This window comes from Ictidomys tridecemlineatus, chromosome 1 (genome assembly GCF_052094955.1).
Source record: "Ictidomys tridecemlineatus isolate mIctTri1 chromosome 1, mIctTri1.hap1, whole genome shotgun sequence".
Taxonomy (NCBI): domain Eukaryota; kingdom Metazoa; phylum Chordata; class Mammalia; order Rodentia; family Sciuridae; genus Ictidomys; species Ictidomys tridecemlineatus.
Genome location: NC_135477.1, coordinates 226,367,338 through 226,381,866, shown reverse-complemented (window position 1 = coordinate 226,381,866; position 14,529 = coordinate 226,367,338). Strand labels below are relative to the sequence as shown.

The window sequence follows — 14,529 nt, the reverse complement described above, 5'->3', positions numbered from 1 at the left end:
CTGAAAAGGTTGTAGTAATAAAGGTACAATGATAGATGATTAGTGGGACTGAAAATTAGTATAAACACTCTGGAAGCAGCATGGTGAATCCTCAAGTGACTATGAATAGAACAACCATAGAACTGGGGGTTAAATCTGACATAATCACAGATGCATGAAATATAATTTGTTTCATTTCAATACAAGTACTTCCTACTTGGATTCCCTCCTCCCCCTCCCTACTTTCCTTCTTCTACTCTAGTGGTCTCCATTCTATTTATTTATAGTTTTATTTCAAATTAGTGATATATAGATATACACATATATATACCCACACAGACAAACACACACACACACACACACACACACACACACACACACATATATACATACACATATACATACATACATACACGCACATATAAAGGAGAAACTCTCTGTGGTATATTCATATATGTACATGGGCTAGTTTGGCCAGTTGCTTTCCACAGTTCTTTCCTTTTCCCATCCCTTTTCTCTTCCCCTCAATTCTCTTCGGCTACTCCACTGACCTCTCTGCTGTTTTCATGGAATTCCCTCCCCCTCATTTTCCACTTATTTTCTTCTAGCTTCCACATATGAGAGAAAATAATCAACCCCTGATTTTCTGAATCTGGGCTTAGCATGATGTTCTTCAGTTCCATCCATTTACCAGCAAATTCCATAATGTCTTTCTTCTTTATGGTTAAGTAAAACTCCATTGTGTATATATACCATATTTTCTCAATCCAATTATCTCTTTATGGACACTTTAACAGGTTTCATAACTTGACTATCATGAATGGCACTACTATAAACATTGATGTGGCTGTATCACTCACTATATGTGGATTTTAGTTCTTTTTGATAAATACAGAAGAGTGGGGTAAGCTGGGTCATATGGTGGTTCTATTCCTAGTATTTTGAAGAAACTCCATTCTGCTTTCCAGAATGTTTAGACTAATCTCTAGTCCTACAGAAATGTATGAGTGTACTTTTTCCCTCAGATTCTTGCCAGCATTTACTATTATTTATATTCTTGATGATTGCCTGCTCTAACTTAAGTGAGATGAAATCTCAATGTAGTTTTTGATTTGCATTTCTCTGATTGTTAGGGGTAGCTACTCTCATGTCAGAACAAGTACACTTTAAGACAAAATTAATCAGAAGAGACAAAGAAGGTCACTTCATACTGCTTATGAGAATCATAAAAAACAAGATATAATTATCATAAATATTTATGTCACAAGTTCAGTGTACTTACATACATAAAACAAACCCTTCTGAATACCAATAAACAAATAGACCACAATACATTAATACTCATAAGACAGGAGATAGAAATGAAGACCACAGAGAATAGGTGGTCCCACCACCCCAAATTAAACCCTAAGATAAACCCTGTTTTTATTTTATTTTATTTTTTTAATTTTGTCTGCCTGACTGGAAGGCACAATTCTTGCTAGGATGCCCATAAATTCTATTGTTGAACCCGGTTTCCTTGACCATTCTAACATTGAACAACCCCAAAGAATAGAAACTATTTTGAAAATGAGTACTCTAATATACTAGAAAATCTAGAAGATACTAACAAGATTAACTTCTCTTTCTAACAGGAGAGCAAAACCTGTTATCCAAAGTCTTCAAGAAATCACCCAAAGACCTACAATGACAGCAAAACTACAGACCAACCTCATTTATGAACAGATATCCTACAGTGTGTTAAAGAAATAACACACCAGAAAAAAATGCTTTTATCTCAGAAATGATCTTATAGCTTGACATGAAATTCACTGACATGGTTGACTTCACTCACAGGTTAATTCACATACATCTAGGGAGACACATATTCCAGTCCTTGTATAAAATCTTAATCATGTTACCAAATATAGTTGTCAAATATTTAAGAGCTTTTTGAGTTCACAAAACATAGTTAAATTCACAATATACTCTTTTTTTTTAAAGAGAGAGAGAGAGAGAGAGAGAGAGAGAGAGAGAGAGAGAGAGAGAGAATGAGAGAATTTTAATATTTATTTTTTAGTTTTTGGCTGACACAACATCTTTGTATGTGGTGCTGAGGATTGAACCCGGGCCGCACGCATGCCAGGCGACTGCGCTACCACTTGAGCGGCATCCCCAGCCCACAAATCTACTCTTAATACATAAAATATAAAGTCCCTAAAATTTTTTCAACATTTTTATCACACCCATCAAAATTGCCTGTGTGATGTTTTTCCTTCAGCAACCCCCCCTCCCACACTGGCCTGTATACATATGCTTTTATTTCTTACCCTACCAGATTTCAATTAGTTCTTTCTTTTATCTTCATTCAAATATTAGTTCTCTGCTCTTTCTAAAGTAGACCCTATTAGATCCTTAGTGTTTCTAATGGTTTTCCTTAGCATAAGTTACTCAAATTCTAAGGAGCTAATGAGACAACATAGAAACATTGTGCCAAGAAAGAAGAGTAGGAAGAAATGGAAAGCTAGAAACTTCAAAGTTGCCCTTAATGGTCAGCAAAAATCAAAATAATTAATCTGAGTCAATGTATATTACTCAGCCACTATATGTTAACAGATAATAACCTTAGAGTTATTTTAATATTAGCATTCAGAACTCTTCCTAATAAATGTTAATTGTGACTAAGACAATTTCTTAAACTTATTTTTTTTTTTTGTAGTTGTAGATGAACAGCATGCCTTGATTTTATTTGTTCCATTTTTATGTGCTGCTAAGGATCAAACCCAGGGCCTCACACATACATAAAACAAACCCTTCTGAATACCAATAAACAAATAGACCACAATACATTAATACTCATAAGACAGGAGGCAAGTGCTCTGTCACTAAGCTATATCCCCAGCCCTAAACTTGACTTATTATTAAAGAAACATTAAGAAGTTTTACAGAAAGGATGAAATCATCTATTAGCAATTGTGGAAAAATTCTCTTTAGGGGGAAAATATAGATTCTTACCTCACTCTGTATTCACTAGTATACTTCAGATGGATTAATACTAAAATAAAAATGTAATAAAGGTATGTACTACAACAAAAAATAGATTAAATTATGATTATAAAGTAATAGTAATAATACATGTGGTAAAAATAAAGAGATAAAAATATGGAAATCAATTCCCTAATTGTGCAGTGTATAAAACATATTTGAAGGACACAAAATCTCTATTGCCTTAAGAAAGGACAGACTAATTCACATAAATAGCAGTGACATTGAGAATGTTGAAAGCTTCCATGAACAAAGTTAAGAATCAAAGCCCAACCTTGGAGAAGGTAATTAGAGCATATGTAAAAAATGTATTAAGACTGTTTCTACAAATAAGATTTGAAAACACAGTAGAAATGTGTGCAAAGTATAGGAATAAAAAAAAGTCCACAACTGAGATAAATCTGTGAAGAAATGCATTAACCTCAACAGGAATAGCAAAAATGCAAACTCAACAATAAGTAAATGCCATTTTTATTTGTTAAGAGAACAAAAATTAAAAGAAACTGTCAAAGCAAACATACAGTTTTATCTAAAGCATCTTGGTGCTATTTATCTTAATTTAAAAATACATATGCTCTTTAACCCAGTAACTTAACTACTAGGCGATTTTTGTAAAAGTGTATATATATTAGCCGTATTGTAGGAAAAAGTTGGAAACAATCCAAATTTCCAGACTTTTTGGCAACATGAGCTGCCAATGTAATAAAGGCTATATTTCTCACCCTTCCTCAGAACTAGAGGTGATCCTTTGACTAAATTCTGAATAATCCTATGTGAATATCAGTGATGTTGGCAATTTGGGGGCACATATCTAAAGATCAACTACTAGCTTTTCCTTTCTTCTGTTCTCTCTGCACCATCCCATGGGGAATATGTCAAAATATGGTAGAAAAAAATCAGTTCATCCCATGTGGGCAAGAAGAAAGAAAATTACAAAAGAAACACTCAAGTGTGTGTCAGACTGATAAAATAAATGGAATCTAGGTTCCTAAAAACTCTTACAGAGAGAGCTCCAACTCTTTGTGAACCTTGGAATGACAGAAAATTATACTTTTAATCTGGCTTAAGCAACTATTAATTAGTTACAGCAAAAAAAAAGAAGAAAGAAAGAAAGGAAGAAAGAAAGAAAGAAAGAAAGAAAGAAACAATACCCCGACCAATGTGGTAGTAAATGCACATGCATTGAACCTGTGCTCATGAAATATGAGATCATTGTAGCAAGTTTTGTCAGAATTCAGTTACAAGTTCATATTCAAATTCCACATACTATCATTATTACATGTCCAAAATTCTGGACAAGACATGGATCTTCAACTACTAAAATTTCCTCTTAGTTGCATTTTGTGTTTTACTAACCTCCAAAGTAAGAGCCATCTGTCAGCTTCATTTCTTTACTGGATTTTGTGATGACACCAGCGACACCATGTTGAATGAAATACATTTTTTTACCCACGGCGCCTTCTCGTATGATATAATCTCCTGGTTGAAACACTTCAAATCTCAACTTGCTCAGCATGGCAGTCACGAAATTAGGATCCGCATTGGCAAAAAGAGGCATGGTAGCCACCAGTTTTCGACAGTTGAAGTTGACTATCTCCTAAAAATGGCAAGAGCAAACAAAAGTATTAAGAGACATTGTAATCAAATGTGGGAGAAAAGCATGTTTTGAAGTTCAAAAAATATATGTTGCATAATATTGCAATTTTAATTTAGAATAAAAAATACATAAATTCCAAAGGTCTAATATCTACATTCTCAGCACTTTCAGGAATTGTTTTTATTTTTAGTTTTCTTCTGACGAAATTTGGCTTTCCCACCACTGAGAATAGTATAGGAATGTAACTGTATTTAATATTTTCTAATTAAATATGTAAATATCTCAATTGAAGAATATCTAATTTCTTTATTACTCTCTACGAGAATTTGACAACCCCAAATGTGGAAGTTTAGTCTTCCTTTCATGTTTTAGTCATGAAGAGAAAAAAACACATTGCTTCCTCTTAGCTATATAACATTACTCTTCTGCATAACACTGTGTCAAACAATTTAAATTGTGCATACAGGGTTATGGTTTCTAAAACAAGGGCCTCGCTGTCTGCCAGAAAAGAAAAAAAAAAGCACTTTAATGCATTTCCTTAAAGTCTGTCATTCACTTTAGGATGAGAACAATGGAGAGTACAGAGAAAGGTTATCCAAAGGTTATCCAATCTAAAATCATAAATTCAATCTGTGTCTGGGCTGGATCCGAAAATTGCTCTTTCCAAAGCCTCTTGGGTTTCCATTGGAAGTCTTGGGCTGGAGAGAGGCCACGTTCCCATTTCTGACTTTGATTTCTAGGGACAGTGCAATTTTAAATTAAGAGATCTGCACGTTTGGTTTCCTTTTGTAGATTCTGGTCCAAATTAGACTTACTGTTATCTTTCTGGACCACAATAGAGATATGGGGAAAACATTTTTAATCTTATAAATCAGATATATGATAAAATAGACAATGGTAATCTGAGTTTCACCAGAAAGCCATTTCTTAGAAATTCCTTCACCAAGAACACCCACGAAAATGATTGATCTGAATTTGGAATCTTGCTTAAGAGATACAGAAAATTCTCCTAAGGAGGTGGAAGGAGAGAAAAATGAAATGAAGGTAATTAACTGAGTCTGAGTACTGAGTCCACTACCTTGGGGAAATGTGTTATGCAAACTCCATGATGCTATGACTGAAAATGGTCCCTGATCTGACTTCGTAAGATGGTACCTGGTATCACCTTGGGATAGACAAAAAAAATTCTATCTGATGAAGAAAGAAAAAGTATCACACATACACAACAGAGTACTACTGAGTCATAAAAAAATGAAATCCTGTCATTTGGGGCAATATAGTTAGAATTGGAGATCATATTAAATTAAATGAACTAAGCATAGAAAGGCAAGTCACATGATCTCACTATAAACAGACTCTAAAAAATTTGATCCCATGGAAGTTGAGAGAAGTATGCTTGCTGCCAGAGACAGAGAAGAGTAGAAAGGAGTGAAAGATAGGAAGACGTTCATCAATGGGTACCAAGTTAGAGTTAGATAGGAACAAGAAGTTCTGAGGTGCTATTGCATAGTCTTGGAATATAGCTAACAATAATGTCTTGTGCACTTCAAAAAGATAAAATAAAAGGAGTTTTAAGTCTCCCTATAAAGAAATGAAAAAAATGTTTAGACAGATGTGTTTGCTTTGATTGGAACATTACAGAATACATACATCTCTAAAAACATAACATGGCAACCCATAAATAAGTACATGGTTTAAATAAATTTAATTAAAAACAGTTCCAGCTGAAACAGAGGGTACATTTTAGATCCACCTGGGGGAGATGGGGGGAGACAGAGCATTTCATACTCAACAATATCCTGTGAGTTCAGCAGAACAAAGTAGTTCCTTTAACAGTAGAGCTTCATGAAAGATAATAAAATACTTAAAAATTGGCAACAATAATCAGAAACTAAACAAGGCAACACAGACAAGAGAAAGATATTACATGTGGTATTTGTGTAGCAGCATCTTATCCTGGGTAATTCATACTAACTCAATGATTGGCTGTGTCTGTGGTGATTTGTAATCATCTATTTTATCTGGTGCTAAACAGTTGGGGTATAAGGTGTGTGACTGTCATAATGTTCAGCCCATAATAAGTGCTCAGTAAATATGCAGGCAAATGATATAAAAAGGAAGAAAAGAAGGGGGAGGGAGAGAGGGTAGTCCTAAACTGGGGGAAAATGTGCTCACAAAGATTAGTTTTATTCTCTTTGGGAAATAGTCACCTTCAAACTCTCACACTGCTTTCTCAAGCAAGTGTTGTGAGGAATAAGCCTCATATATATGAAAGACATCCTTTCTGCCATTCAAAATAACTTTATAGGAAAAAAACACAGGGAAATTAAAGGTGAAATGGAATTAAAGATTTAGAGATAATGTCATTTAAAAAATTGCGGAAAAATTGGTTATTTCACATGCTCTCACATGTGAAATGACAGAATAATATCATGTGGGAAACTGAAAATACATTTGATTGTAGAAGAAGTAAGTGTTCAAGTGATAATAAAATGGAAAATATTTCATATATGTTCTTTGATTTGGATTATGTAAATTTTTCACTTCACTATTGTCTTACATTTTATTTTAGAAAGTAATTGGAAATATTTTCATAATATTTCAACTGATCTTTCTTTACATAACTTTATAGGATATGGTATATATATTCAGATATATCACTTGAAATTGCTATGCTTATAATATTGCCAGGGTAATTTAATTTTATTACTTTTGTTTGAAGGAATCAATTCATTCTTTTCCTCTCTCTATAGAACTTTTACTTCCACATGAATGTGTTTGATTGAAAACATAAATCATCAAAAACAAATTATAGGGAAATATGAAATGAGACACACTTCTTTGGCTCTAAAATCTTTTCTTTTACATATTTTCATACGTGCACATGGGAAAATTATGTTAAATTTATTCTATTGTCTTTCCTGCCCAACTTCCCTTTCTTCCCCTTTGTCTAATCTATTGAACTTCTCTTTTTCTTGTCCTACCATGTTTATTGTGGTTTAGCTTCCAAATATCAGCAAAAACATTTGACCTTTGGGTTTTTGTTTTGGTTTGGGGGTTTGCTTTTTGTACTTAGCGTATGTACTTTTGAGTATTAGTTTAGTAGAAACAATCATATTAATGGCTTGAGCTCCAGGTATCATCTATCTGGATTAAATTGAAGAAAGTTCACTTGATGATGTCCTGACAATCATAAAGTACTCCAAACTACTAAGGCATTTAAGATATTGTTGTTTTTTTTAAAAAAATATAATCCCTTTTTTTTTTTACTGCAGCATCTTATAGCAGCAGAAAGTATAGGCATATCAAAGACAAACAAACAAATAAAAACATCAACACCAGCAACAAAAGTCCATGGAGCTGAGAGCATTTCATAGGGACTCTGGGGTCAGCTGAAAGAGTACCTGTAGTCAAAGCTGAAACACTTTGAGAAACAAACCACATCATATAACATTAGATGAAACCTAGAGCATAAAATGAATAACCAAGGGCCCATACAGAGAGAGAGAAGTGACAAAATAAATTAGACTAGATAAACTTCCTGTTCAAATCTTGAATAGAGACTTCCTTCTGAAGAAAGTGAGGCACAATTCCCCATTCTTCTGGCGTGGGCTGAGCTTAGTGACTTCCTTTAAAGAGCACAAGAAGGAACAGGGGAGAAGGCACAGCTTTACTGTGGGGAAACATGGCTAATACCACTTCAAACAAGATTGTCAATGTTAAATCAATAGTGATAACTAATGCCCATTATGTGTACCTTCATATGGCATAATGAGGACATTTTATTTCTGTGGTGTTCTTCCCAATGTCCATTAAACCAGTTTAAACATGAAGAAAACATCAATACGTCCCAATTGAGGCCCATTCTACACAAATCTTGACCAGCATTACTCAAGTCTGTTAATATGATCAAAAACAAGGGAATTCTGAGAAAACTGTCACAGCTAAGAGGAAACTAAGGAGACGTGATGATTGTGTAATGTCATTTCCTGATACAACTCTGGGACAGAAAAAAGAAAATTTAATAAAAGCCAAGAAAATCTGTATAATGTTCAGAGTCAAACAATAATGCCTCAGTATATATCATTCATTTACTGTGAACATACTAATAGTTTGGCACCATGATCAAGTGAGGTTTATTCCAGGGATGCAAGGTTGGTTCAACATAAGGAAATCAGTAAATACAATTCATTACATCAATAGACTAAAGATAAGAATAATAATATGATTGTATCAATTGATGCAGAGAAAGCATTGACAAAATACTGCACCCCATCTGTTCAAAATATTAGAAAAACTAGAAATAGTAGGAATATACCTCAACATTGTAAAAGGTATCTATGCTAAACTTAAGGCCAATATCATTTTATATGCAAAAAATGGAAGCTTTCCCTTTAAAAACTAGAACACAACAGAGATACCCTCTTTTACCACTTTTATTCAACATAGTCCTTGAAACTCTAGCCAGAGCAATTAGAAAGATGAAAGAAATTAAAGGACTACAAATAGGAAAAGAAGAACTCAAACTATCATTATTTGATGATGACAAAATTCTATATTTGAGGATCCAAGAAACTTTACCAGAAAACATCTAGAATTAATAAACGAATTCAGTAAAGTAGCAGGATATAAAATTAATACCCATAAACCAAATGCATTTCTATACATCAGTGATGAATCATCTGAAAGAGAAATTAGGAAAACTATCCCATTCACCATAGCATCAAAAAAAAAATAGTTGGAAATCAACTTAGCAAAAGAAGTGAAAGACCTCTACAATGAAAATTACAGAACAAAAAGAAAGAAATTGAAGAAGATCTTAGAAGATGGATAGATCTCCCATGCTCTTGGATAGGCAAAACTAATGTTGTTAAAATGGCCATACTACCCAAAGTGCTATACAGATTCAATGTGATTCCAATTAAAATACCAACATCATTCCTTATAGAAATATAAAAGGCAATCATGAAATTCATTTGGAAAAATAAGAGACCCACAATATTGAAAGCAATCCTTAGCAAGAAGAGTGAAGCAGGAGGCATCACAACACCAGAACTTAAACTATTCTACAAACCTATAGTAACAAAACGGCATGGATTTGACACCAATCTAGACATGTAGACCAATGGTACAGAATAGAAGGCACAGAGACAAACCCACATAAATACAGTTATCTCGTACTAGACAAAGGAGCCAAAAACATGCATTGGAGAAATGATAGCCTCTTCAACATATGGTGCTAGGAGAACTGGAAATCTATATGCAGCCAAATGAAAATAAACCTCTCTCTCTCACCATGTACAACACTCAACTCAAAGTGGATCAAGGACCTAGGAATTAGACCAGAGACCCTGTGCCTAATAGAGGAAAAAGTAGTCCCAAGTCTTCATCATGTCAGATTAGGCCCTGAAATCCTTTACAAGACTCTTAAAGTTTAAGAAATAAAATCAAGAATCCCATAAATGGGATGGATTCAAACCAAAAAGCTTCCTTTAAGCAAAAGAAACAATCAATGAGGTGAAGAGAAAGGCTACATTTGGGGAGTGAACTTTTGCCACATGCATTTCAGATAGAGCACTAATCTCTAGGATATATAAAGAACTCAAAAAAATTCACACCAAAAAAAAATTAATAAATGGGTTAAGGAGCTGAACCGACACTTCTCAGAAGAAGATATACAATCGATTAACAAATATATGAAAAAATGTTCATCATCTCTAGTAATTAGAGAAATGCAAATCAAAACCATTCTATGATTTCATCTCATGGCAGTTATCAAGACTATAAACAACAATAAATGTTGGTGAGGATGTGGGGGGAAAGGCACACTCATATATTGCTGTTGGGACTAGGAATTGGTACAACCACTCTGCAAAGCAGTATGAAGATTCCTTAGAAAATGAAATGGCACCACCTTTTGACCCAACTATCCTACTCTTCAGTCTATACCCAATAGCCTTAAAAACAGAATACTATAATAATGAAGCCACATCAATGTTTATACCAACTCAATTAACAATAGCTAAACTGTGAAAGCAAATTTGATGTCCTTCAATAGAAGAATGGATAAAGAAGTTGTGGTATATATACACAATGGAATATTACTCAGCATAAGAGAATAAAATTATGGAATTTGCAGGTAAATGGGTGGAATTGGAGAATATCATGGTAAGCAAAGTAAACCAATCCCAAAAAACCAAAGGCCAATTGTTTTGCTCTGATCAGTGGACACTGATCTGTAATGAGGGAGGGCATTATAAAAAAATAGTTACAGCACATGTACCATACTAAAATAAAATAATGATATTAAAATAGGTGAAATTGGGTATGAGGTAAATAGTATCACTCTATAAAAATAAGTAAAGTAGGTAGTAAATAAGATCTTTGTATTATTATGCAAACACAAAGTATTCTAAAATAAAAAGGTTTATTAAAGATGTAATCGCTAGAATTTTTAAATTTTTTTAATTTTTTAGTTGTAGTTGGACACAATACTTTTATTTATTTATGTTTATGTAGTGCTGAGGATCAAAAACAGGGCCTCACACATGTGAGGCAAGATGTCTATCGCTGAGCCATAATCCCAGTCCTAGTCGCTAGTTTTTATAAAAATAAAAGAGGTATTTTGTCTTGGGATTAAAGCACATTTTCTTTAAACACTTATCTAAAAGCAAGGTCAAAAAAGATTTATTAGTAAATATTTGAAAACACTCATAATGCAGTATGATAACAAATACCAAGGAGCTGAATGTATCTCTTTCTATTGCTCAGCTAAACCATTAAGAACAAAAAACATTATATGAGTATCTTATCATTTTCACCCATGAGCATATGTTTCTCTTCAATATATATATTTACAAACACAAAAATCTATAATCATCTCAAAGTAGGAAATTTATTTTGTTCCATCAAAGGTACCAGAAATGAAGAAATTTCTTCCTTAAAGAAATATTATCACATAACTTAAATAGTACCAATGTATTTTCTATTTTAATATATTTTAAGTTGTCAACTAGCAAAAGAATGGATTTCTAAGTTTACTGATTTCATCTCTTCTTAAAATTTCAAAATCAGCTCACATTAAGAAATTAATTTATACATGAGATTATTATTTTTAAAATTATTTGGATAAAATAAGCTACAATAACTCATAAAGGCAAATGCCAATTTTTTTCTTATATATGTTAGAGAAAGGTGTAAAAGGAAAAAAAAGAAGTCATGTAAACAAAAGGAAGATATTTTGGTAGAAAATATTGGGGGAGGGAGCAGGAGAAAGAAAGGGTACTGGGGAATGAAATTGATCAAATTATATTATATGCATGCACAAATATGCCACAATGAAATTCACTATTTTAACAATTATTGTAAACCAATAAGAACTATGTAAGTTAAAAACAAAAATATATAAAATAAATGACAATAAATATTTAGTGTAAAGAAAATTCATTTAGTAAATACACTATTTATTAGGTTCTTGAGAGTGGACTTGCTTAACTGATGATAATTATGACAAGTGTCATGATCCATAGAGGATATTTTGCATATAAAAGGAACAATATGTTTTAAGTGTGCTGTCTAAACAAATGCAAAGAATGTATTTCTGAAATAGTCTTTGAATAAGTTGTCACACAGTAAATTGCATGAGGCTTGCAGCTTCATTTATTCTTTTGAAGAAAAGCTCAGACAGAACAGTAATTGCCCAGAAAGAACAGGCTGGCCGTCTTGGCACCTGGAGAGTATTTTCTCCCTCAGAGCTTGCCAACTAAGTTCTAAAATTCCTAGCTGGAAACAAAACATTGGAAAGCCAAATAAACACACTCAGATGCTTTGGGAAGTGATGCAGATTATTCCCTCTAATATCTCAAGTTATTTAAAAAAAATGTTATCCAGAATATCCTAAGTTAAAACCCAAAGTGTAAATATATTTATATTAGTTGAGCAGGTATTTTTTTGGGAGGTGGGGTGGGTAATTGGTATTGAACTGAAGAGTACTCAACTACTGAGCCGTATGGCTAGCCCTATTTTGTATTTATTTAGAGACAAGGTTTTACTTAGTTGCTCAGTGCTTCCCCATTCTTGAGGCTGGCTTTGAACTCACTATCTTCCTGCCTCAGCCTCCCATGCTGCTGGGATTACAAGTGTGTGTGCATCACTTATACCCAGCTGAGTAGGTATTTTAAAGATTATATGAAACAAATAATTTAATGTAGGATTTTCCTGGGCCCTGCTATTCAAGTAAACTGAACAGTCATTCAAAACTTCTAAAACACATGCATGCATACATGCAGACACACACACAGATACACACACATCCAATATTTACTTTTGGATGCTTTTTGCTATATAGAAAGCACTAATCCTGCTACAGAATAGTGCTAAGAATTTAAATAAATTTTCATCTCTTAAAAATGATCTATATGACAATAAAACCACAACAAAGAACCTGACTTTGCTCTTATTTTGACATAATGTCAGTTTATTTCAGATATGAATGCCTTTGTCTTCAGAGTTCTTCCCATTATTTTGCTAAAGTATGGCAGGGTGATTCACATTCATTGTTTGGTCATAGTGTGGGAAGGTTTTTTCTTAGATACAACATAGAAATAGTTACCTTCACACTTTTTTCCCCCAGTACTGGAGATTGAACTCAGGAGCATTCTACACTGAGTGACATCCTAGTCATTTTTCATTTTTTATTTTGAAATTAGGTTTACCTAAAATTCCTAGGTTGGTCTTGAATTTTCTAATCTGCTGATTTAGCCTCACAAATAGCTGGGATTGTAGATATCCACTGGTGCACCTAGATAAATGTGTACATTTTAAGTGTCCACAAATCTTAAGTGAATTTGTTTAAATCTATACAACTGTGTCACTCCCAGATCCAGATCCAGTTGGATCCTGCTCAGCCAATCCCAGAGGTTTTAGCTATTCTGATTTCTATCACTGTAACATGCTTTGTGTTTTTCAAATTCATCTAACTAAAATCACTTGCTATGTAGTCTTATTTCTCGATACTTTTTCTCAACATTATGTCAATATGATCACACATGGGTGGTCTGTTGGAAATTCATTTTTTAAAAATTTTTGGCTGTATTTCATTATTTGGGCATGTCATAATAATACTTATACATCCTGCTTTTCATTATAGTTGAGTTGTTTCAAGGTGTAAGCTAATAAAATAAAGTTGTAATGAACATTCTCAAGTCATATGCTTGTTTTTTCTCTTCTATGTGTTACAGTGGGTTTTCTAGTTAATAGACTAAGCATATGTTTAAGGTAAGGTAGCCCTAAAAGTTTTCCTAGATGATTATTATTTTGCTCTCATTCCAGCAATATATAAAGTTTCATTTGGTCAAGATCCATGACAAAATTTGATTTTATCATTCTTCTGAATTTTAGCCACTTGGGGGTATGTAAAGATATGTTACTATTTTGCTTTTTACTTTTTGTAGTTTTGATGGAATTTCCCCATGGGTAATATCATATACATTTTCTTAGCCAGTTGGTCAGTTGAACATCCTGTTCTGTGAAGTACCAAGTCAAGAGTTTCTCCCTGATAGGAAAGGTTGCAGAATACAACAGACACTAGTATGGCAGTATGTATAAATGTGGCTGTATAACCAATCTGATTCTACAATCTGTACTACATGTGGTAAAAATAAGAATTCATACCCCATTTGAATCAAATGTATGGTATATGATATATCAAGATCATTGTAATGTTTTGAGCAACCAATTTTAAAAAAAAGAAAAAAAAGAATACTCAGGGACTCAGGAGGTTGAGGCAAGAGGATTGCAACAAGGGCTGGGGATGTGGCTCAGTGGTTAAGTGTTCCTGGACTGAATCTCTGGTATAGTTTGTAATATAGCTCAGAAATTATCTTTTTTTCTGAACAATAATTGCATTAGCAGATTATAAGTAAAAGAGA

General features: G+C 33.3%; 1 protein-coding gene across 1 annotated transcript in view; it reads right to left on the bottom strand.

Annotated features, from left to right (window-relative positions):
• Hcn1 (hyperpolarization activated cyclic nucleotide gated potassium channel 1) overlaps nt 1-14,529 on the bottom strand; it is a 369,751-nt gene that overhangs the window by 49,721 nt on the left and 305,501 nt on the right. The window contains exon 6 of the mRNA XM_005319677.3: nt 4,360-4,600. Coding sequence (XP_005319734.3) covers nt 4,360-4,600 — 241 coding nt within the window. The remainder of the gene's footprint in view (nt 1-4,359; nt 4,601-14,529) is intronic.